At 41.3% G+C, this 26215-nt stretch overlaps 1 protein-coding gene and 2 long non-coding RNA genes across 3 annotated transcripts; 2 read left to right on the top strand and 1 right to left on the bottom strand.

Annotated features, from left to right (window-relative positions):
* The first annotated feature begins 2665 nt into the window (after positions 1-2665).
* Positions 2666-5752, top strand: LOC124120688. Its single transcript, XR_006858872.2, has 2 exons — positions 2666-2878; positions 5155-5752. It is a non-coding gene; the product is annotated as an uncharacterized LOC124120688 (long non-coding RNA).
* A 2978-nt stretch (positions 5753-8730) lies between these two features.
* On the top strand, positions 8731-11361 carry LOC124120676. Its single transcript, XM_046483556.2, has 3 exons — positions 8731-8911; positions 10383-10555; positions 11020-11361. Exons 1-3 carry the CDS (start codon positions 8843-8845, stop codon positions 11270-11272), a joined length of 495 nt encoding a protein of 164 aa, XP_046339512.2. The 5' UTR covers positions 8731-8842; the 3' UTR covers positions 11273-11361.
* Positions 11362-15487: 4126 nt separating this feature from the next.
* On the bottom strand, positions 15488-18422 carry LOC125381002. Its single transcript, XR_007221587.1, has 2 exons — positions 18208-18422; positions 15488-16060 (listed from the first exon to the last, which is right to left on the bottom strand). It is a non-coding gene; the product is annotated as an uncharacterized LOC125381002 (long non-coding RNA).
* Positions 18423-26215: the final 7793 nt, after the last annotated feature.

Genomic DNA, 26215 nt, shown 5'->3' with positions numbered 1-26215 from the left:
TGTGTGAAGCCCATTTCTAGTGTCCCCCGCCGTGATATTGCTGGAATATTGCTAAAAGCGGCGTAAAACCATACACACTCACTCACTCCACAAAGCGATCTTAGCGCTGAGACAATCCCATACTTTAACACAGGCTTATAATAATCGGAGAGCTAAGATCGCTTAGTAGAACTGGACCCAGAGAGTTAACTAAGCCACCTTTCCACGATTACTCCGCTGACAACCACGCTACACTCACACAAGCCGCCAACATCATAAAGCGAAGAGAGATGCTACTCAGCGACAGATGTGCCCATCCAAAGTCCCAGTAAGCCGACCCACTTCGCTGTGTTATTGTTTATACCCCCACCAACATCCGCCTCACCCCGCCAATTTTCTCAACTAAGGCAATGATACTTTCTCTCCTCTTTTTCTTTATTTATAGGTATATTATTTCAATAATACCTTAACTGATAATAATTCTACAATCTATTCTGGTTTTTTTGGCATAGTTTGTATTTAGTGGTTTTGTTTATTTGTCTGTTTACTCCCCCTTTTTTATCTCAATATATACAACTTAACATAAATCTATTTCTTCATCAATACACTCAGCCCCAACAGTTTATATTTTGGGTCAGGTGTTACACTATTGCCTTATTGCCTTATTTATTATCAAATCAGCCCCACCTGACCTCCTCCCCGAAATATAAATTTTCGAAATCGGAGGGGGCACGGGTGACCCAGTCGTCTAAGGCACAGCGATTCGCTGTGCGGAGTTGTGTCCCTTGGGCACGCCAGAAACCCATGATTGTGGGTTCGAATCCCGGTTCGACCCGATTATGTTTCTAGATTTTTTCAGCACCATGCCCGTGCTCGTGGGTTTAACCGAAGTGGTAAACGTCTGAGACCTGCATCACTTGGGGCTTTCCTCCCACATTAAGCTGACACACCGCGATATAACTGGAATACTGTTAAAAGCGGCGTTAAACCAAACTCACTCACTCACACTCACTCAAAATCGGAAGTGGACGTTAAAACCTTAATTACTAGCAATGCTCTTGGTTTTTGCCGAGGACGTCAGAAAACTAGGTCGGAACAAGAGCCATAAACATGTTTATGTCCTAGAATAACAAAAACAAGTTTCATAGAATTTTAAAAATTTATTTAGATGATATTCCAAATAATTGACACAGTTGACTTTGTAACACAACTTTGAAAACCAGCAGTCAATAGGCATACGTTATTCTTCAGAATAATGTGTTTACGTTGGGTGGAATGGCAACACAACGTGAGGGAGGTGTTAAGCGGCATTTTTACAGCTGTATCCTATGATCGAACCACCCCCGGGCAGATCCGGGTTAGAATTGGTCTTCAGCATCCCATGCGGTTTGAGGTGACTAATGGGATCGGGTGGTCAGGCTCGCTGACTTGGTTGATGCATGTCATAGTATAGCTCAGTTGCGTAGATCGATGCTTATGAATCACTGTATTGTCTGGTCCAGACTCGATTATTTACAGAACGCCGCCTCATAGCTGAACTGTCCAGCATTATACAAAAAACAAATATAATCGATCCAGGCAAACAAGTGATTGACAGCATGAGTAACGATTCAAGAAGTCGGGGCACGATCCCACACAATCCGGCAGGTCATACAGCCCACGCTTTTTGTTTGTTTGTTTGTCTGTTTGCTTGTACATATCCAGCTACGCAGGAGAGACCTAATCAGCATTGGGTCAGACAAAGAAGTGGTTGTTATTTTCAACATGCTAACCCATGTCATCCAAACAGCAAAAGAACCTCACCACCAGCTGATAATAACAATGTGCCGAGGGGAACTCATGGGGGTGTATGTGATTTTGTACCCAAAACAAATGTTTACCTCAGTGATTTTGTGAAGCATAAAACATCTATAGAAAATTTTATAGATCAGTATATAATTATATTATGTCCCTGTACATTGCAAACGAATTAACAAAAATATGAAGTACAATATCACTTTATTTATTACTACTGAAATAATGCATAGCCACACGTTTTCTCGGGGGTCACAAGCCAAGCAGTGTATCATCTCGGGATAGTGAGTGAGATGGTTTTACGCCGCTTCTAACAATATTCCAGCAATATCATGGCGGTCGACACCAGAAATGGGCTTCACACATTGTATCCATTTGGGAATCGAACCCGGGTCTTCGGCGTGACGAGCGAACGCTTTAACCACTCGGCTACCCCACCGCCCTTCATCACGCGATAAGTGTGGACACTACTAGAGCTTTATCCAATCCTATTGATGTATTATGTCATTAATTTTGAATAAAAAAGTAACTGCATATTGTGAAGCTAATACCAAATTAGAGGGGGTGGGAAGGGACAGCGATTTATATTGTTGCTGTGACAAAGAAGCATGCAACAAAATATTAACGAAAAGATAACGCAATGGTACATAACCAAAGCTGTTTTACAGCAGCCACTCAACATGTACCTGCATTGTCAAGCAGAATACGGGAATACGTCTTTAGCTCCACCACACTGACGCACACGCTGACATTAATGCCACAAACAATAAATCATGTGACGGAAACAGACGATTAGTATACAAATGTATGGGATTTTACTGTATATGTTAAAGGTACAGAGACTTAAGGTCATACTAAAGCTTGTCACTTTAATGACAACAACGCATCTCAACCAGGATGTTGATAGAGTCTGCTGACGCAGCGAAACTGTGTACGGAACGGGCCTGTAAACAAGTGAGCTTGAATTCGTCTTATTTCGCTTCTTCTCTGTTTCTTGGAAACAAGGAAATGTCGCAGTAACCTAGATTTCTAGCTGCAGATGTAGGTATATATAGCCCTAGTGCAGCATCACCATCACAAACACTTCACGTTTTGCAAGAACAAGGTAAGATATATGTTTATTCACAACTCCATATACATGCTCGGGTTTTTCTCTTTCTTGCTCGTTGGTGATGTTTCTATGGCAAACTGCAAGTCCTGGATGTTGATTCTTTTCTCGTTAACTCTGTGTGTGTGTGTGTGTGTGTGTGTGTGTGTGTGTGTGTGTGTGTGTGTGTGTGTGTGTGTGTGTGTGTGTGTGTGTGTGTGTGTGTCGTTGTATCGTCAATTGTGCTTTAATTCCGAATGCTATTATTGAGTTATGATATATCAGAGACACAGGACAACTTACATTGTTTCTTTGCATCAACCATTTTGTAGCTTCGTGTATGTGTAATTCGCAATGACATGACATGCGTGTACATCAGTTTTTACAATATTATTAAGAAACAAATTAGCAACCCTAATGCTGAATTAGGCGGTTACCTTGAATTTGGAAAATACTCGATTTTGATAGGTCAATCTGCGGTATTAAATCACAATAAACCACCCCTGATTGAAACAGTCGATTTGAAGGCCGCATCGCCGCGGAAGCTTTCATTTTTAGACTAGTACATGTACTTCTTTTTCAGTTATTTCGGTAGTATATCTAAATAATCATGTGTACAATTGTAGGCTACAAAATGCAAAGATGCGGTAACTTCAATATTCAAAGGATGTGTACCAAAATATTTCTACATTTCTAGAAATCTACAAAGAGAATGTTTTTCAAGTTTTCAGGACAACAAAGACCTTTCTATTTTGAACTCTTCAAAATACGACTCTGACGCCATTTCCTTTTCGTCAGAATGTGCGATAAGACGCCATAATAGTCACGTGTGGTGTAGAACGAAACCTTGCTTAGTTTTCTTCAGGGTGCCTCCCTCATAGCTTAGGACGTTGCCGTGCTACATGCTTTCATGTCCCTGTCATAGGTTCGAGTGAAGTATTAGGCTGTAAACAAACTGCTTGAGCACATACAGTGATGTAGAGCGCCATATTCTTCGGATTAACTTCTGGAGGAAATAAAGAATCTCTCTCTCTCTTTCATACAGTGATGTAGAGCGCCATATTCTGTTTAATGGCAGTTGTCGGTGATCCCGTGTTCTGATCGACAACCCACTCAAAACGCTGGACTCAACCAGTGACACTTCGCTCAATAGATTTGCTAACACCAAAGAGTTCGCGTTGTATATAGTCATGAGTGAGTGAGTGAGTATGGTTTTACGCCGCTTTTAGCAATATTCCAGCAATATCAGGGCGGGGGACACCAGAAATGGGCTTCACACATTGTACCCATGTCGGGAATCGAACCCGGGTCTTCGGCGTGACGAGCGAACGCTTAAACCACTAGGCTACCCGACCGCCCCGTATATAGTCATGGTAGAATGGAGATAAACATACTGTGTTTTCAGTGTTGAGCTAGGTTACCTGTAAATTTAACCTCGCTAAACTGAACTTGGAACCGAACGCGCAACGTGAGGTTTCAAATGTTGAATTTAGCTCGTTTATCTCATAATTCAATCAAGCAATCACCTATAATAATTAAAAATGAAAAATGACAATTTAAAACAAAGTTAGCAGGCTAGCAGACTCCCCACTATGTTATGTCGAGACGAATTGCACGTACATGTAAATGCAAAATTGCTAATGAATTTTAAACTATCAGTCTAATCTAAAATAGCAATCAAAGTTATCCACTGACATATCTTAATTAATTGATTCTTTGATTTTTTTTGTGGAGATGGTGGTGGGGGCTATATATTCACGTCAAACCGAATTCTACAGTCACAATTCCGGAATTTAGAAACAGTTTGTATACTGTCTCGGAATAAATACACTCCATTTTATAGTCATACTTTTCTCATGTAAATTCATAACACGACAGGTAGTCGCTAGAAAGCGCAACAATTCGCTGTACAGGGTTGCGTCCCTTAGACGCACCAGAAACCTATGATCGTGGGTTGGAAACCCAGATTCGCTCTGATTATCTTTCCAGGTTTGTCCGTGGATTCACCAAAGTGGTAAACGTCTAAGGCCTGCATCACTTTGGGCTTTCCTCCCACGTCAAATTGACACGCCGTGATATAACTCACTCACTCCCCAAGTTAGGTTTTCTTCATTGTCGTAAAATATCAGCTTGTGATCCCGATTTGCCGGCTCCAGTTGTGCTTGATGCCAGACTGACGTTATACTCATGTCCACTCTGAGGTGGAGCTTTTACAAACAGTCTCCCACCTCGTCTCCCTTTCCCAAACTTGAAATGACACGTATATCATATACATAATGTGTTTATATTCACAGATATCCAAAGATGACAAAACTCCTCGCCGTTGTAGCCATGGCCATGCTGTTGGTGCTGCCCTACGCCCATGGCAATGGAGGAAGTTGCTGGGCTCCTCCGTTTGTGTTTGGCTCGACGTGCAGTTCGGACACTTCAATTTTCGGGAGTCCGGGTCACCGGGTCCGCTACTCAGTCAGCGTCACTGGCAATGGGGGGACACTCGTGTGCTGTGAGGCCAGAACCTGTGACACCAGAGGCTGCAGACTGAGGAGTATTGGGTGTGGTAGCTCCACTTTTGCCTCCACTGTCCCTTGGGGGAACAATCTCGCCACCCCGGCTGTCAAGTGCAAGGGAACGCCTTTCGGAGCCTTCATCCGCTTTTCACACTGAGATGGGATGGACTTCCGGGTTCTTCCGCTTTACCCACTTTGATGGGACAGGCTTTCAAGCTCATCCGCCGTTGACACCGAGACACGGTGGAAGCGATGTATGCTGAGTGGAAAAATCCAAGAACATTTCCTTTTAATCCAAACAAAAAGCTGAAATATTTTGTATAATGTTATACACCAAAGATGTCATATTTTATATCGGTTGTGAAAATAAAACATGCTAACAAAATATGCGTGCTGTTAATTTCAGTTATTGTAATAAAATAAGATGCTGCTCACTAGTGACACCTCCTCCCCTATATCTCTGTCGGGGGGCACGGGAGGCCCACTCGTCTAAGGCGCCGCGATTCGCTGTGCAGAGTTGCGTCCCTTTGGCACGCCAGAAACCTATGATTGTGGGTTCGAATCCCGGTTCGCCCCGATTATGTTTCTAGGTTTGTCAGCACCATGCCCGTGCCGGTGGGTTTCACTGAAGTGGTAAATGTCTGAGACCTGCATCACTTCGGGCTTTCCTCCCACATTAAGCCGACACGCCGCGATATAACTGGAATAATGTTAAAGGCGGCGTTAAACCCAACTCACTCACCCACTATATCTCTGTTGAGAGGATTGCAATGTGTGTTACCCTGTCGATCAGCAAGGGTTACGATTAGAGTTATTTCCCTTTGGTTTGAGAAGTGACAGGGAGGAAAATGGACGTTCTATTACATTGATTAATAAAATTATCAAGCCGTAAAATTTGGTTTAATTCAGGATTTACTTTGTATTCCTTGAGGTTCATTGTGGTATAAATCGAAAAACCGATGTGCAAACAAAAGTTCTTACAAACGTTTGCACAGTTTTTTCGATTCATACCTCAAAGAGGGCGGTCGGGGAGCTAAGTGGTTAAAGCGTTCGCTCGTCACGCCGAAGACCCGGGTTCGATTCCCGACATGGGTACAATGTGTGAAGCCCATTTCTGGTGTCGCCCGCCGTGATATTGCTGGAATATTGCTAAAAGCGGCGTAAAACCGTACTCACTCACTCACTACCTCTATTAACCGAAAATAATACCCAATCAATCCTCATATTTAAACCTAAACATGTTTTATCTACAATATGTTGATCAAAACCAATTATATAAAAAAAAGACTGAAAAACATTTCAGGGATAGAAATACACACTGCGTGCGAGCCTGCACGTTTTCTTTTTCATTCGTTTCCCACCGCCTCTGTGGCCTAGTGGTAGAGCGTGCGCCCAATGAGCGGAAGATCAGGGTTTGATACCCTGCCGTGTCATACCAAAAGACGTAAAAAAATGGTACATGTTGTTAACCTGCCTGGCGCTCGGCATTAAGGAGCTAAAACAAGGACTGGTCGGCTCGGAGTCAGTATACTGTGTCTGAGAGGGGTACTCATGTTAAACTGCGGCATACAATCGGCATTAGTCCAGTACAAGCAGACACACACGTCACCATGAACTTGCATTAACCTCCACTTCACCTTCATTCCTTCGGCGTTAAAGGATGGATTTGACGATGAATATACATGAATATTGCTAAAAGGTCCCGTGCATGACAGTACAGATAAGCGGAAATGGAAGTCTCTCGACAAACGGGTTCCCCGACTTGTCACAGTGTTGAAAGTAGTCCGCTTCAGTGGGCGTGGCTTTATTTTTTTACATTCATTGGAAAATGAGTGCAATAACGCGTGACCAAGTCAGCTAATCAGAATGCAGAAATTACAATGAACACAACACAAATGTAATTATAAAAAAAATAAATTATTACTTTCACAATAATACTGCAATAGTGCGGGGTACCATGGCAACGCTTCCGCAATAGTGAACATAGCCTCCAAAGTCACCACTAAAAGAATTTCTTATCTTGACAAAATATGAAAGCGTAATGTTTAATAGAATAAACAGTTCGGGCATAAGCAACTCGACACTCCGTCCACACCTGGGAATAATGATGAGTGAGTCGGAGGCAGGTCTGACCCAATACACAGTGGGTATGCGCTGTCCATGCCAAACCGGACGTTGTTAAGTAGCAACCACCATTTTCTCGCTGGACAGTAAAACGTGATTTCACCCGAGCACATGGAGCATGGTTTAGGCAAGTTTTTTTACCCTTTACATTATAACTTGAACTAACTCTTACTTATATCTTGCACGCAAGGGCTCCCGACACTCAATAACAAGTTCAATATTTATTTCTTTACTTTGGGGGTTATCTTGCGCTATAGAGTAAAAACAACATCATTACTTCAAATTTGAGCAATTGTGTGTCAATTTTAGGCTATTTTAGGATTTCTATCAGTGTTTTACCTTTTTCTGATGTATATATTCCGAGATATTTAACAAAACAAAAGCTGTTCGAGTTGATGGTAGTTGGTTTATCACTGTCTGGGTTGTTGATTTTATTATATCAGCTGACTGTCTTGGTAGTTGTAGCACGACAAAATCTCATTTATACCTTGTTCCTGCCTTGTTACTGCCGATAAGTAAAACATGACACCATGTCCAGGATATGTATCCTTCTAGAAATGATAGAATGTCTGGTTCATGATCACTTGATTGTCTGGTCAAAACTCGAGTGTTTACAGGCCGTGGCATGGCAGGAGTACTGTTGTGCGGCGTCAAACAACACACACACATACTTTTTATGCAAATTGTGAGTGACGGTGCTACCCGTCGAACAGGACATGCTTACCCTTTTCGAGAACACCTGGTGTCATCACTGATTTTCATCGATACATAAATATAATTTTAACCAGTTTTTACTTTGACGCCAAAATTATTGTTTACCCTCTATGTTAAACTTTTATCGATCAGAAACCGATTATCATCCTCCAGTCAACTAACCACGACACCAAAATCAGCAACTCTGCAGCTGTTCGCGGTGTACAATTCATGTCCTTGTCCTGTTATCTACCACCGAGTGTAATCACGATCAACACAACACCCCATGTAACGAAAGATGTACATGCACGAGGCATCACAATACGAGCTGAGCGTGTATTCGGGGAACAGGTTACTATCGCAACAGTTCATGAAAGTAGGATACCCTCACACGTGTTGTATCTTGTCATGAATCAGGGACAGATACACGGAATGGACAGCGTGTGGCCGGTAACTGGATGCTGTACTGTGTAATAGGTACGTATAATATAGACAGTCTGTAAGTTATCAACGAGGCACATCGTAACACACACGTACACTGCCACATGTTCCTTGTAAAAAACAATTCACCAGCTGTCACCGGGTGCTTGCAGACAGAGTCGATCTCGTCGCTCCTGATCTTTATATAACACTGGCGTTGTGTTGATGCAGCACAGCCATGAAGGGTAGTACTGCAAGCACAGCGTTCATTTGTTTTGGAGCTTGGATTCTTGGCGTTAATGGAATTGTGAGTATTTAATTTTTATGAATGTATTTAAGTGATCATCAAGATGATTTTTCCTTTTTTCAATTTACTAACAAAATACTTCTTATACAAACGATATTGATAGGAAAAAGTGCAATTTTAATAAGTGAATAATTTTTTTGCAAAAAATGTTATGAAATTTTTAAAAACATGCCTGTTAATTCTAGGGTCCCGAAGCAGCTCTTTTTGCATCTTCTAACAATATGTAATCATTATAACAAAAATTCACTTACCAAGATACGGGGTGAGTGAGTGATTTTGATTTCACGCCGCTTTTAGCAATATTCGAGCAATATCTCGGCGGGGGACACCATAAATGGGCTTCACACATTGTACCCATATCGGGAATCGAACCCGGGTCTTCGGCGTGACGAGCTAACGCTTTAACCACGAGGCTACCCGACCGCCCTTCATCACGCGATTAAGTGCTTTTCCCTAGCATCCCTCGCACGAATAATTACAGAAGCGTTGTTTCTGATCTTTGGGTCACATGAAGCTCCGACTTCATTCAGTTTGGCCCTCAGTCTCGTGGAAAACGTTTGAGCGTCAACTGTATCGTTCATACGCTGATGAGCATCAGATTCACGGCCACGTGACAGACCTCTCGACCAGTGGAAATGCTGTGTAAATGTTTAGTCATACGTGCACTAAACAACGATACATGCAGTGACCTCCGTTATCATCCGGGTTAGAATCGGACTTCAGCAACCAAGGAACGCATCGATGCTCGTGTTGTCAATCACTGGATTGTCTGGTCCAGGCTCGATTATTTACAGGCCGTCGTCATAAAGCTGGAATATTGCTGAGAGCGGCTTTAAACAACAAACAAACAAAAACAACAGGTTGTCACACAACGTCTCCTTAGAATTGGGGTGCGTTGATATGGGGATCAAACGTCCCGTTCAAGATCATCGCACTTCAATCACGTGTGTGTGCGTGCGTGCGTGCCCGCCCAACTACCCCACCGTCCATCCGTCTGTCTGTCTCGTTGTCTGGACTAAAGTCGGGTTTCTACTGCTTGTCCACCGAAATACCATGCCCCAGTTGTAACATGGATACCGCACTGACACAGTATACTGACTCCAAGCCGACCAGTCCTTGTCTTAGCCTCTTAATGCCGGGTAGCAACAAGGCAGGGTAACAGTAAGTAACACCTTTTAACGTCTTTTGGCATGACGCGGACGGGGATCGAACCACCTACCAACCGCTCCCCGGACAGAGACAAGTGACTTCCTAAGAAGTATTAATCCCAGACTACATGTGTCATGTTTGCGGATGTTTACTTAAGACTGTAAATTTAACGGAGGAATGTTATATAATACATGGAATGTACACTGCAATATAAAATGGTTTTAAGTTCAACGGGAAAGTTCTCAGCGATAAGGATGTTTTCGTTGACAGTGAATTCACATTCTCTCAATTCATGAGTATATTTTATTTAAAATAATCATAGTCATGGTTGAAGACTCGTGTCTCGGGAACCACCATACAGAAAATAGCTGACCGAAATCTGGACAGCACACAATGGTCGTTCAAATCCGCCTACAAAACTGGAAAGGACACCAACAAGAACAGCATCTTCGTCGCTGATGTCTTCAAGAAGGCAGGAGTCATCGTTCCTCAAATGTATGTATGTATGTATGTATGTATGTATGTATGTATGTATGTATGTATGTATGTATGTATGTATGTATGTATGTATGTATCGGCCATCTTGAAATCGACGGCCATCTTGAATATTTGAGATTTGTCAATAGTCGAAAACGTTCAGTAGCTCTCGTGAATATCATTTTAGAAACATAGTTTGGATATTTTGCAATACAACACATGCATTTTTTCATCAAAAGATTGAACCTCATCTGAAATATCTGACGATGTGTTGATAATTGGTGGCCATATTGGATAATGCAAATTAGACATATTTCCCAAACTGGGATTGCTTGGGACTTTAAGTATGTTGTTCTTGGGCCCTTGTAGAAATGCATTGTGGTGAAATAAAGTCTGTTGCAATTTGATCCAAGTGAAAATACATTATTGGAAGGGGATAAGCTGGGTGAATGAGGTTCCCCAACCCTCTTTACTGTTTCCAGCAACAACTGGTGGTCCAGTCCAATAGGAGCCGGTGAATGGGGTAACCCTAACTCATCCTATCTGAAAGGAAATTCCTGCTGGAGTCAAGTATCTACGCCCGGTATTGGTGACGTCATAAGTGATGGACAAGCCGTTGCTATCGTCACCGGTCAGCAGAAAACCACCAGAGCGACCCTGGAGAAAGTTGTCAAAGACGACTGGGGATTTCTTTCTGATAGCCAGAATATTGTTTTTTGGCATTATTCGTGTTAAAGCTTAATGTATTATCACATTTGCCCATTTATTTGCAAATGAAATGACTTTTCCACGAAGCGTGAAAATATTTGGCAAATAAAAGCATAAAAATAAAAAAGCAAATTTGACCTGATATATTTTATAGAAGACTCATACCAAACATGTGTTTATTTCAAGTTCCTAAAATAATATGCAAGCATGGACAGAACTTGTTGCTCAAAGAATCCTGCATTTGTCTCCAGATAATAGTCCATCAGTGGTGTATGACGTCCCCACTCACTGTACAAGCTGACCCGCCAGAATCCCAGAGTCGCCCTCCGGGATATAAAAGGTCATCAGCAACAAATGCTGTCCGTAAAAGGCGACTATGCTTGTCGTAAGAGGCGACTAACGGGTTCGGGTTGTCAGGTGGTGATGCATGTCATTGTATCCCAATTGCGTGGATCGATGCTCATGATATCAATCACTGGATTGTTTGGTCCAGACTCGATTATTTACAGACCGCCGTCATATAGCTGGAATATTGCTGATTGCGGCGTTAAACAACAAACCAAATAAAACAAAACGATTATGACCCATTGTCCGTCAGCACCAGACCTGCAGTTATGGGTTGCCTCGAAGTACCAAAAGGACTATCGCGAGCTACATTACTTCGGGCTTTCCCCCCACGCTATGCTGATTCGCTTTCATGATGTCCTGTTAAAGGCACTATTGAGCCTGAACTTCTAGGCTCTGATAGTGTATAACAACTTTAACTCTTACATTGTAAAAACACACACAATACTGAAGTCGTAGGCTATGTTGTACCTACAACAAACCGATGTTCGTGAATTTCACCGTCCAGTCAGACACTAACATGTCAGCAGACTTTACTCATTTACTTATCACTTACTTGATATTACTAAACATCTTTCAAAGAACTACTGGTTTAAGCTGTGAATTATACTAATTAAATAAGTGATATTTACAAATCTCATAATCTTCTGGTGGGCACGGGTGGCCCAGTCGTCTAAGGCGCCGCGATTCGCTGTGCAGAGTTGCGTCCCTTGGCACGCCAGAAACCTATGATTCGAATCCCGGTTCGCCCCGATTATGTTTCTAGGTTTGTCAGCAGCATACCCGTGCTCGTGGGTTTCACCGAAGTAGTAAACGTCTGAGACCTGCATCACTTCGGGCTTTCCTCCCACATTAAGCTGACAGGCCGTGATATAACTGGAATATTGTCCAAAGAAATCTTGTTTTACACTGGCAAACTTATCCAATGGGGCCTTTACACAGGATGGCGACCTTTGTGCCTCTCGTGTGCGACCATAAAATTTGCCAGGTCGTCGTTGGAGGCTCAAAGGAGGCAGAATGGTTGCCGAGGTCGTTCCAAGGTGGTACACGGGAGGTCCAGACATCGCCATGGACGGCATGGTCGCCGTGAATTTTTGAACATGTTCAAAACAGTCGCACAAAGGTCGCCGAGGAGGCTGGTTCCTCAAGGTGTCTCAAAGGAGGCAGAAGGGAGGCACAAGCATTGCCGTTGTTGCAGAATGAAGGCACAGTGGTCGTCGAATGGTCGCCAGGTAAAAGATGCGTTCTGTTGCAATTTTTTCCTGTCAATCTGGGCGATGCTTCTGCCTCCCCTGTGCCTCCTTTGGGCGACCAACAGCGTGCATTGAACGATGACTGTGGCGACCGCCGTGCCTCCATTCGGCGACCACTGCAACCCTTGAGACACCATGGCAATGCTTCTGCCTCTTTTTTACCTCCTTTGAGCTACCTGTAATGCCTCCACAGTCTGCCTATAAACAGAGGGCTTGTACTGTGGTTGCAGACGCTGAACAACTCGAGCCGTTACTGCTGAACAACTGCTGGAGCAGTTACATAGATACATGATTTTCAGGGTTCAGGCGACCATTGAGCGTCCTGGCCAGTTTTTTATTCGTCAAAGGTGGCACAAAGGTCGCAGTCGTGTAAAGGGGGCTTAACCACCCTTTCTTCATTGGGTACATGCTATAAAGTTCATACTTTTGTCACACATGAAAAAACTAACATCAACAACGTCACAAAGCCAATGTACACCTAATCCATAATAATCTCCTTGTTTGTCTCAATATGGCGAGCATGACAATGACCAAGACGGAAGTGATCAATGTCATGTGGCTTTGACGCCGAAACAGAATGATACCCCTTCTCTCTGCCGCGTGCATTCTACCAGGCATAATAGTAAATTCGCTGTTTACTAACCTGTCGCTAATTAAGTTAGTAGAATTCAGAAGGGAATTTCAACACCCGAATTCCCACGGAGATATGCCATAATGAGAACGTGTGAAAGCAACAAACGTTAACAATTATATTTTATTACCACACCCCATGTCATTCACAGTTTGAAGATCACTGTTCAACATTGCGCATATCCATCTAGGTTGTGAAATGGTTGGCACGCCTCGGTTCAGTCCGCTAGGTATATCTGCAACCGTATGGGCAGTATCTAAGATGATATATTTTATTCCAGGTGAAGTCAGTGGCGCATGTAATCAAGACAGAAATTCTTTTGCCTGGGTCAAGATTGGTATCCCAGTTCATATTCCTTGCTAAGAAATAATTAACCTCGAACGCGTGGACATTGCGGATAACAATAAGGTGCCCAGCAACATATGCTTGTCGTAATAGCTGACTAAGTGAATCGGGTAGTCAGGCTCGGTGATTCGGTTGATGCATGTCATCGCTATATCGCGGATGCATGCTCATAATGCCAATCACTGGATTGTCTAGTCCAGATTTGCTTATTTACAGATTGCCGTCATATAGCTGGAATACTGCTGAGTGCGGCGTTAAACAAAACAAAAGCAATTAACTTCGGCGTGAAAGAACACTGATGCTAGAAACAGAGAACACTGAGGGATATAAAGTTTCAATTGAAACCTGGAAAACGGAACAGTTTTTCATTTTGCACGTTTAAATTAGCATTATTACAACATGTCAATTTAATAGCGCTAGAATGAACCTGAAAGTTTGTAGCGTAACATGGTAACACGCTATCTACAACATGTGATATGCGTGAAGTTGCCGACAAGCATCATGTTCTACACTGAAGTTCACCGCTGACCAGTATGCTACATGCGTCTTGGTTTGTTCAAAGTCAAAACTGGTTAAAATTATATGCATGGGTCGTTGAAAATCGGTGATGACACCAGGTGTTCTCGAAAAGGGTAAGCACGTCCTGTTCGACGGGTAGCACCGTCACTCACAGAATTTGCATAAAAAGTATGTGTTTGTGTGTTGTTTGACGGCGCACCGCAGTACTCAGACATCCCCCACTCAGACACAGTATACTGACTCCGAGCCGACCAGTCCTTGTTTTAGCCCCTTTATGCCGAGCGCCAGGCAGGGTAACAACAAGTACCAATTGTTTATGTCTTTTGGTATGAACCCCTGATCTTCCGCTCTCTGGGCGCACGCTCTACCACTAGACCACAGAGGCGGTCGGAAAGGAAAAAGACAACGTGCAGGCTCTCTTGCAGTGTGTATTCCTACCCCTGAAATGTTTTTCAGTCTCGTCATTTTTGTCTGCTTTGTTTCATATAATTGTTTTTGATTAACCTACTGTAGATACCACATGTTTAGGTTGTCGAATTTAATTATAAGGATTGACTGGGTATTATTTTCGGTATATTGAGGTATGAATCGAAAAAAACAGTGCAAACTTTTGTATGCACTTTTGTTTGCACCTCATACCTCAATAACCCGAAAGGAATACACAGTCAATCCAGAGGCACTGATCCCCACTGTAGCCAGATCCTACGACAGGCATTTATTCTTATGAACATTGCTACAGACTATAGCCTTGTTCAGTTCACTTAAGACCTTCTATGTTTATCAATTAATGTTGTTGAAACTAATATGAAACTAATACGAAACTAATATGTCCACGAAGCCATACCGCCAACTGGGGTGGAAAATGATCTTTTAAAGTCAGTTAACTCTCTTGCCTCGGGGAAATGGGTTTTATGCCGCTTTTAGCAATATTCTTTTAGCAATATCACAGTGGGGGACACCAGAAAAGGGCTTCACACATTGTACCCATGTCGGGAATCGAACCCGGGCATTCGGCTTGAAGAGCGAACGTTTTAACCACTAGGCTACCCGACCGCCCCGACAGAGATATAGGAGAGGAGGTATCACTATTAGGAGCTTGTTGTGACCAGCATCTTGTTTTATTACAAAAACTGAAATTAACAGCACGCATATTTTGTTAGCATGTTTTATTTTCACAACCGATATAAAATATGACATCTTTGGTGTATAACATTATACAAAATATTTCAGCTTTTTGTTTGGAAGTGTTCTTGGATTTTTCCACTCAGCATACATCGCTTCCACCGTGTCTCGGTGTCAACGGCGGATGAGCTTGAAAGCCTGTCCCATCAAAGTGGGTAAAGCGGAAGAACCCGGAAGTCCATCCCATCTCAGTGTGAAAAGCGGATATAGGCTCCGAAAGGCGTTCCCTTGCACCTGACAGCCGGGGTGGCGATATTGTACCCCCATGGGACAGTGGAACCAAAAGTGGAGCTACCACACCCAATACTCCTCATTCTGCAGCCTCTGGTGTCACAGGTTCTGGCCTCACAGCACACTTGTGTCCCCGCATTGCCAGTGACGCTGACGGAGTAGCGGAGCCGGGGACTCGGACCCGACCTGCACGTCGAGCCGAACACAAACGGAGGCGCGTAGCAACTTCCTCCATTGCCATGGGCGTAGGGCAGCACAAACAGCATGGCCATGGCTACAACGGCGAGGAGTTTTGTCATCTTTGGATATCTGTGAATATAAACACATTATGTATATGATATACGTGTCATTTCAAGTTTGGGAAAGGGAGACGAGGTGGGAGACTGTTTGTAAAAGCTCCACCTCAGAGTGGACATGAGTATAACGTCAGTCTGGCATCAAGCACAACTGGAGCCGGCCAATCAGGCTCATTAGCTGATATTTTACGACAATGAAGAAAACCTAACTTGGGGAGTGAGTATTTCAGTTATATCACGGCGTGTCAATTTGACGTGGGAGGAAAGCCCAAAGTGATGCAGGTCTTAGACGTTTACCACTTTAGGGAATCCACGGACAAACCTGGAATGATAATCAGAGCGAATCTGGGTTTCCAACCCACGATCATAGGTTTCTGGCACGTCTAAGGGACGCAACTCTGTACAGCGAATTGTAGCGCCTTCGACTGACTACCTGTCGTGTTTACATGAGAAAAGTATGACTATAAAATGAAAGTGTATATATTCCGAGACAGTATACAAACTGTTTCTAAATTCAGAAACCCGGAATTTTGACTGTAGAATTCGGTTTCACGTGAATATATAGCCCCCACCACCTCCTCTAAAAAAAATTAAAAAATAAACTCTGTTAATTAAGATTTGTCAGAGACAGTGGGTAACTCTGATTGTTATTTAGAATAGTCTGGTAGTGTAAAATCCATTTTGCATATACATGTATGTGCAATTCCTCTCGATATGACATAGTGGGGAGTCTGCTAGCATGCTAACTTTGTTTTAATTTGTCATTTTTATTTTTTATTTAATCTAGGTGATTGCGTTATTCAATTATGAGATATACGAGCTAAATGCAACATTTGAACATTCCAAGTTCAGTTTAGCGAGGTTAAATGTACAGGTAACCTAACTCAACACTGAAAACACAGTATGTTTATCTCCATTCTACCATGACTATATACAACGCGAACTCTTTGGTGTTAGCAAATCTATTGAGCGAAGCGTCACGGGTTGGGTCCAGCGTTTTGAGTGGGTTTTTTCGACCAGAACACGGGATCACCGACAACTGCCATTAAACAGAATATGGCGCTCTGTATCACTGTATGTGCTCAAGCAGTTTGTTTACAGCCTAATGCTTCACTCGAACTTATGACAGGGACATGAAAGCTTGTAGCACGGCAACGTCCTAAGCTATGAGGGAGGCACCCTGAAGAAAACTAAGCAAGCCTTGGAAAGGTTTCGTTCTACACCCCACGTCACTATCATGGCGTCTTATCGCACATTCTGACGAAAAAGAAATGGCGTCACAGTCGTATATTGAAGAGTTCCAAATAGCAAGCTCTGTGTTGTCCTCAAAACTCGAAATACATTCTCTTTGTAGATTTCTAGAAGTGTAGAAATATATTGGTACACATCCTTTGAATATTGAAGTTACCGCAACTTTGCATTTTGTAGCCTACAAATATACACATGATTATTTAGATATACTACCGAAATAACTGTAAAAGAAGTTCATGTACTATTCTAAAGATGAAAGCTTCCGCGGCGATGCGGCCTTCAAATCGACTATTGGTTTAATAACCTTAGATTGACCTTAGCTATCAAAATCGAGTATTTTCCAAATTCAAGGTGACATGCTGTATACCGCCTAATTCAGCAATAGGATTGCTAATCTAATCCTCGTTGATACATGGAAATTAAGGCACAATTCACGATCCAATAACTCTGATCAATAACACACACACACACACACACACACACACACACACACACACACACACACACACACACACACACACACACACACGGCTTTCTCCTTCCCTGATGGGGCGGTCGGGTAGCCTAGTGGTTAAAGCGTTCGACCTTCCCGGGTTCGATTCCCGAAATAGGTACAATGTGTGAAGACCATTTCTGGTGTCCGCCGCCGTGATTTGCTGGAAGATTTCTAAAAGCTGCGTAAAACCATACTCACTCACTCTCCTTCCCCGATATGCGATCCTCACAATACTTCTATATACAGTGTCTTTATGTTGAAACTATGCATTTTCTGAAAATGTTTTAATGATCAGTTAACGAGAAAAGAATCAACATCCGGGACTTGCAGTTTGCCATAGAAACATCACCAACGAGCAAGAAAGAGAAAAACCCGAGCATGTATATGGAGTTGTGAATAAACATATATCTTACCTTGTTCTTGCCAAACGTCAAGTGTTTGTGATGGTGATGCTGCACTAGGGCTATATATACCTACATCTGCAGCTAGAAATCTAGGTTACTGCGACATTTCCTTGGTTTCAAGAAACGCAGTGAGGCTGAATGCCACGAATTCAAGCTCACTTGTTTACGCGCCTGTTCCGTGCATGGTTCAAAACATCCTGGTTGAGATGCGTTGTTGTTATTGATGTAACAAGCTTCAGTATGACATGAAGGCTCTGTACCTTTAACAAATACAGTAAAATCTCATACATTTGTATGCTAATCGTCTATTAGCATTATGATAGTTTTTAGTTTAAACATATTTTATTCTCATGAAAAGGATTGGGCTCAAGTTATCACAACGTAGAACGCCCTCTTCCATAGATTTACAGGTATGCTTATTTACAGTTAATAAATCAAATGACAGAAAGAAAAGAGACAGAGAAACGTATGTACATTCACACTGCTCACTCAAACCTTTTTCTTTTCTTTATATATGTATGTACATTCCTAAAAGTGCTTTCTTTCACATGATTAGGTAAAATTGCATTTCCAACTAGCATCAGGTCAATATTTACATCATAAGTATCTTTCACAATTAACAATAATGAGTGCAACAATTCATTTCTAGCTGATTTAAATAAAGGACATTCAATGAAAAAATGATATGAATTTTCACATGGGCTGCCACATTGGCATTTTGGATCCTCGTTTAAACCTTTTCTAAATAAGTCATTTTTAATTCATTGTCATCATATCTTAATTTTGTATGTATTATGTTAATTTCCCTTAAACCATATGAGAAATATGATGGAATGTTTCAATATTCCTTTGCTGAATAGGTAATGTATTCCACAATTTGATCGCGGATGGTATAAACGAGGATTCAGATAACTTAGTTCGTAATAGAGGCATAGTTATATTGTGAGCAGTACTAAGGTTGTATGTTACGTTCGTCCCGACAGAGTGAGGTACAAGATCTTTCAGGTATGAAGGTGTCATATTGTTATACATTTTATAGAATAAACACAATTTACGTTTTTCTCCTGCGCTCTGATAAGGGCTCCCAGGAAGTTTCGAAATATAAATTTTTGACGGAAGTATAGGTTGGTAAACCAGTTACAATTCTTGCTGCTTCCAGTTGGAGTTTTTCTAATCTGTCACTCTGCTCCTTGGCACAACCGTCCCAAACTTCACATGCATATTCAAAATGTGGTCTAATAAACATTACATAAATCTTATTCAACACACTAGGACAGAGCATATACTTCAGCTTTCTCATTGAATGAATCATCTTTGACGTTGTTTTAATAATTGAATCAATATGACATGACCAATTGCCTGATGACCACAATATAACACCCAGGTGTTTGTGTGTTTTAACATTTTCAATGTTTTGATTATCGAAATATAATTTCATAATAAGTTCTCTGCGGCATTATTGTGGAGACGAGAATTAATTTTATTTTGCTCGGATTATATAGAATTAACCAGTCTTGAGCCAATTCATTAATTTTGTTTAAATTGCTATTCATAGTAGTTTCTATATGTTCAGGGATGTGTCATCAGCAAATAATCTTGTTGCACAGTTCAATCTGTCAGTAATATCATTGATGTACACAAGGAACAAGAAAGGGCCTAGTACCGATCACTGTGGCACATTTTAGTTCGTTATAACCGCAGTTCGTTATAAGTACATATACAGCAAGACTACAGCAAGTAGTCGGGACCAAAAAGTAAGTTCGTTATATCCGTCAGTTCGTTATAAGCGTGTTCGTTATATCCGTAGTTTACTGTACAGATTGTTTGCGAGCTGCTACGTAATCAGCCAGCCACTCTAGTAATTCATCGTTTATACCATAACATGACAATTTATATATAAGCCCACTGTGCCATACATGGCATACTCTAGCTAATGCTTTAGAAATATCGCAGAATACCATACAATAGAACTCTTTGTTATCGACTGCTTTACACACTTGATTATATAATTCCACCAGTTGGTGGACGGTCGAGTGACAATCTTAGAATCCTTATTGGTAATTGTATATCAACGATTTCTCATGAAAATAATTGTGCAAGTGCTTGAACACAACTCGTTCGAATACTTTCCCGATACAGCTTATCAAAGATATTGGTCTATAATTTGAGGATAGTGTTGGGTCACCTTTTTTTAATAGTGGCATTAACATGTGCTGATTTCCATTGGCTTGGATATGTACGCGTTCTCAATGAGATATTGAATAATAGACATAAGACTTCACTTAAAGATGCTACAGTATGTTTCAGAATTGTATGACTTATGCGATCTGGGCCCGAAGCTTTATTCAAAGGAAGAGACTTTATTATATCACTTATTTCATATACGTTTATTCGCAATGTGCTAAATGTTTTATCTGTACGTTTTTCCGCTGTGCAGAGTTGCGTCCCTTGGGCACGCCAGAAACCTATAATTGTGGGTTCGAATCCCGGTTTATGTTTTTAGGTTTGTCAGCATCATACCCGTGCTCGTGGGTTTCACCGAAGTGGAAAACATCTGAGACCTGCATCATTTCGGACTTTCCTCCCACATGAAGCTGACACGCCGCGATATAACTGGAATAATGTTAAAAGCGGCGTTAAACCCAACTCATTCACTCACTCAGCAACCCATGCTTGCCGTAAAAGGCGACTATGCTTGTCGTTAGAGGCGACTAACGGGATCGGGTGGTCAGGCTCGCTGACTTGGTTGATGCATGTTATCGTTCCCAATTGCGTTGATCAATGCTCATGATGTCAATCACTGGATTGTCTGGTCCAGACTCGATTATACAGAGGCCATCGTCATATAGCTCAGACTCAGCTATAGTTCAGACTCGATTTTTTACAGACTGCCGTCATATAACTGGAATATTGCTGAGTGTGCGTTAAACAACAACAACCAACCAAACAAACAAACAAACATTTGATACAGAGCCAGCTGCATTCTAGTTTTGTATGTATTATGTAAATTGTGAATATTTAATAAGGAAACTCTATTGTGATGGAGTGTGTTAGTTTATGACGTAAATTAAGGTTCAAGACAGCCGAAGAGGGCTACTAAAGTGGGGTAGGGAAGTGATGTCTACAGTCCCACTTCGTGGCGCCCACACTTGTGTTGTCCTGCGCCATGACAGAGGAATTTATACATTTTTTCAAAATATGTTTTACTATAAGCCTAGTTAAGTCGAGATGAAACTAAACCAAGTCTATTTTTCCTGATTCCATGAAAACAGCAGAGCAGAAAAGGTTCTGTATAAAAAAAAATATGAGTCTTGTGGAGTACAAATGTGAGGGTGAAAGGGATTGTACGGGCGCTTCTCTGGGGATATCTGGGGAAACCTGGTGACAGCTGTATGCGTTGACCTTGTATTGGTTGACATTTCTGCATGCTTTTCAATTTTATCAGCTAAAAGATAACCCGGGCCTTCGGCCTTTAATGTCTGAACTTCCCCATTGTTATATTATATTGTATTTGCAAGTTCCACGTTTGGACGAGTGTACCCATTTCCTTGATATACTCGTCCAAACGTGGGAGTTGCAAATAAAATATAATTATGATTATAAGAATAATTAGGAAGCTCAGAGACTAAAAGCCGAAGGCCCGGGGTCTTTTTTTAGCTGATAAAATTGAAAAGCATGCAGAAATGTCAACCTATACAAGGTCAACGCATACAGTGAAAGCTATAAGTGTACCTTGACACACGGTAAGCTGTCACCAGGTTTTCCCAGATATTTAGAGAAGTGTCCGTACAATCCCTTTCTTCCTCACTTTTCTAAACATTTGTACCATACACATGATACAAGACTCGGTGTTGGACGAAAATTCCTCTGAAAACATTTCTGTAAAATAATTGTAATTTATGGTAATACAACTTTTTTCTGCTGTTTTCATGGATCAAGGAAATTAGACTTGGTTTAGTTTCATCTCGACTTAACTAGGCTTTTAGTAAAACAATATTTTGAAAAGAAATAGTTTAAAATCTACTGTCACTTCACTTCGTCACTTCAGTAGATCTCTTCGGCTTTCTTGAACCTTAATTTACATCATAAACTACTACACTCCATCACATAGGGTTTTCTTATTAAATATTCACATTCAATATATATATTAGAAACATGATGGGGGGGGGGGGGGGGATTTCGAAACCACGACCATAAGTTTCTTGGACGCCTGAAAGAGGCCACTATACACAGTGAACTGTAGCGCCATAGATGCGACACCGAAAATACAATAAACTACGTTTATAACGAACACGCTTATAACGAACTGACGGATAAAACTAACAAATTTTTGGTCCCGGCCATTTGCTGTATATATGCTGTTATATAATAAACTCAGTGATCCCTTTGAGTTCGTTATAACCGTAGTTTAACTGCATTCAAAGTCCAATCGACTTTTTGTTGAAAGCTGCAAGGAAAAAGAAAGCATACGCTTGAAATTTGGATTTGAACAAAATATAACAAACGCTATCAAAACATTACTAGGTTGACATCAGTCTCGAAAACAATTCAAACTTTAGGGCTTAAACACAAAATATAACACCCGTATCAATTACATCATCAACAAATGACCATTTCTTGTTTGTTTCTTTTAGCCACCATCAAACATGCGTGTATACTTTCTTTTGCCAGTAAGTTTAGATATAATATACCAACGTGAACATACATTATTTCAAAATAATTTAACAGAACTCACACACACCCAACATATATACCACACATATACATATTAATACCTTCACGTACTCTACCCAAATACAATATGTGAACGGTAGCATAAACTCCTTCCTTCTAGGGGGCACGGGTGGCCCAGTCGTCTAAGGCGCCGCGATTCGCTGTGCAGAGTTGCGTCCCTTGGGCACGCCAGAAACCTATGATTGTGGGTTCGAATCCCGGTTCGCCCCGATTATGTTTCTAGGTTTGTCAGCACCATACCCGTGCTCGTGGGTTTTACCGAAGTGGTAAACGTCTGTGACCTGCATCACTTCGGGCTTTCCTCCCGCATTAAGCTGACACGCCGTGATATAACTGGAATACTGTTAAAAGCGGCGTTAAACCCAACTCACTCACTCACTCACTCCTTCTAGTGTAACTATTAATTTGCATAAATATAAATAACTCAGATGGACGAGGTAGTGTTTCACTCAGGTGGTTTTCTACTTTGACAGTTGTAGTTTCAAATGATCATAGATAAAGAAGGATGTAAGTTTTTTAATGGCATTTAGAAGTGATACACGGAGAAACACATAATAAAGAAGTTGACCTCCATAAATTCTTCCTCTTAAGAAGGATGTAGTCGGGAGTCGGGACTTCCAATAGTAGTTTCTATCTACATGTATCTGGGTCTTTTGGTTATCGGGATTCTACTTAACGAGATTCGCTCGACTGTGAGTGAGTGAATGAGGTTTAACGCCGCTTTTAACAATATTCCTGTTATGTCGCGTCGAGTCAGCTTAATGTGGGAGGAAAGCCCCAAGTGATGCAGGTCTCAGATGTTTACCACTTCGGTGAAACCCACGAGGACCGGTATGGTCCTGACAAACCCAGAAACATAAACCGGGATTTGAACCCACAATCATAGGTTTCCGGCGTGCCCAAGGGACGCAACTCTGCACAGCGAAACGCGGCGCCTTAGACGACTGGGCCACCCGTGCCCCTCGCGCGACTGTACACCATATATATTTCCACAGATTACAATTACTATTATCAGGTGATGTTAAATGTAACATTTTGGCATTATCAACCAATACAGCACTTAGAATGGATACATAATGTTTCCATGGGGAATCGAACTCGGCTCCACGGCGTGATGGGTTAAACCGTAGCCACTGGGCTCCCTTAACATCCCTTAAAGAGAAGACATGACAGTTTTTTCAGTAATTTAGCCATCAAGGACCATAGTACAATGCAGATTGGATATTAACATTTGTCGATGTACATGATTACTTTTTAAATCAAGTTACACATTCCTCATTATAAAGACATGTTTTATAAATACAGAAACAGCATGGATCTTATCATGATTTTCAGATTTTAGCAGATTTATCATTAACTGACGGTCTTTAACAATAACTTGCAACATGGAGAGAAATTTATACCTTACATGGGAATACGTTTCACATATAAGTAAGACATGGTATTCATCCTCTACTTCTCCGGATGAACAGTTTGTACAGATAGAGTTCACAACATCACCGTCTTTGGACCTGCGACATACATTTTCATGAAAATTGTGCAGAGAAATTCTAAGTTTACAATAAGCTCTGATTAAACTTTTATCGTTTAAACAAGTTAAATATCTTTCCGTTTGTAACAATCATTTTACTTTACTGTAATTGCTAAGATTACAGTGAAATGAAACCCATGGGAAACCATAGCTAGTTTGGTTTTACACCGCCTTTAGCTATAGTCCAGCGATATCACGGCGGGGGACACCAGATATGGGCTTAACACATTGTACCCATGTCGGAAATCGAACCCGGGCCTTCAGCGTGACGAGCGAACGCTTTAACCACTAGGCTACCCGACCGCCCCCTTTGGTTGTTCTCACCCCATTTGTCAGACAGCTTAAAATTACAAAAGCCACGGTTGAGTTCTCCCACATCCAAAGTTACCCATGTGATAAAATGGATTAGTCCCGATCATACCCTATTTGTCAGACACTTGTAATAACTAAATGAATACTTTCATTGTGTCTCATAGGCTTTAATAGTCACATAAATAGACAACTTTCTGTATTGAGATCCCAGCCGTGGACTTTGTGATTTTAGAGTTTCTGGTGTTTGTTTGTTTGTTGTTTAACGCCGCACTCAGCAATGTTCCAGCTATATGAGGGCGGTCTGTAAATAATCGAGTCTGGACCAGACAATCCAGTGATTGACACCATGAGCATCGATCCACGCAATTGGGATACGATGACCTGCATCAACCAAGTCAGCGAGCCTGACCACCCGATCGCCTCTTACGGCAAGCATGGGTTGCTGAAGACCTATTCTACCCCGGATCTTCACAGGCCTAGAGTATCCGACAAATAGGGTGAGACCCTAAGTATACCACATAGGGACTTACCTTACTTGAATTACACCTGCTTGAAATCACACATGCATAACTGTAACTATACAAGAAATCACATAAAAAGTATATGTATTCAGTAACTCTCTGTTGGTGTGGGCAAACATAAGTTAGTATGAAAACCAAGGCTCTCATCGCGCCATTTTAGAATCCGCGCTTATACAAAACTCGCTGCAAGGTTTCGTTTTCGTTTCGGAAAGGCGCTTCTGTCTTGAAGGCCCTAGCAACAACACATAAACATTCAGCAGCTATTAGATATCGACAACAATAATTACAAGGCCATGACTTCCACAAGGAAGTTCTAGTTATAAATATGTAAATCAATTCAGTGAGTTTGGTTTCACACAGCTTTTAGCAATATTTCAACAATATCACCCGAGGGACCCCCAGAAATGGGCTCCACACATTGTACCAATGTGGGGAATCGAACCCGGGTATTTGACGTGACGAGCGAACGCTTTAACCACTACTACTACCCTCACCGCCCAATAATAATAATAATAATAATAATAATAATAATAATAATAATAATAACAATAATAATAATAATAATAATAATACTGATAATAAGAATATCGTTGATGTTAATAATAATAATAATAATGATAATAATGATAATAATAACATCAACATCATAACCATTATTATTATTATTATTGATAATAATGATGATAACAATAATATACTTTATACCCACGTCTGAATAGGTATATTATTATATTTATTTAACTTTTTTTATTCTTAAGGAAATTCAAATGACTTGACTTAGCATTTACGTAACAATACAGTAATCTCCTATAGCTGGATGCCTTGTCTAAGTTGACCCTGGTCTCTATTGTCTATTCGGCAAGTTGATTCCTCTATAGCCTAGAGAAGGTTTAAAACAAGAAACAAAAAAAGCCAGTTA

Source organism: Haliotis rufescens, unplaced genomic scaffold (assembly GCF_023055435.1).
Source record: "Haliotis rufescens isolate VD_foot unplaced genomic scaffold, xgHalRufe1.0.p SCAF_16, whole genome shotgun sequence".
In the NCBI taxonomy this organism is placed as follows: domain Eukaryota; kingdom Metazoa; phylum Mollusca; class Gastropoda; order Lepetellida; family Haliotidae; genus Haliotis; species Haliotis rufescens.
The sequence above is the reverse complement of the archived record's forward strand: the minus strand, read 5'-3'. Positions and strand labels throughout refer to the sequence as shown.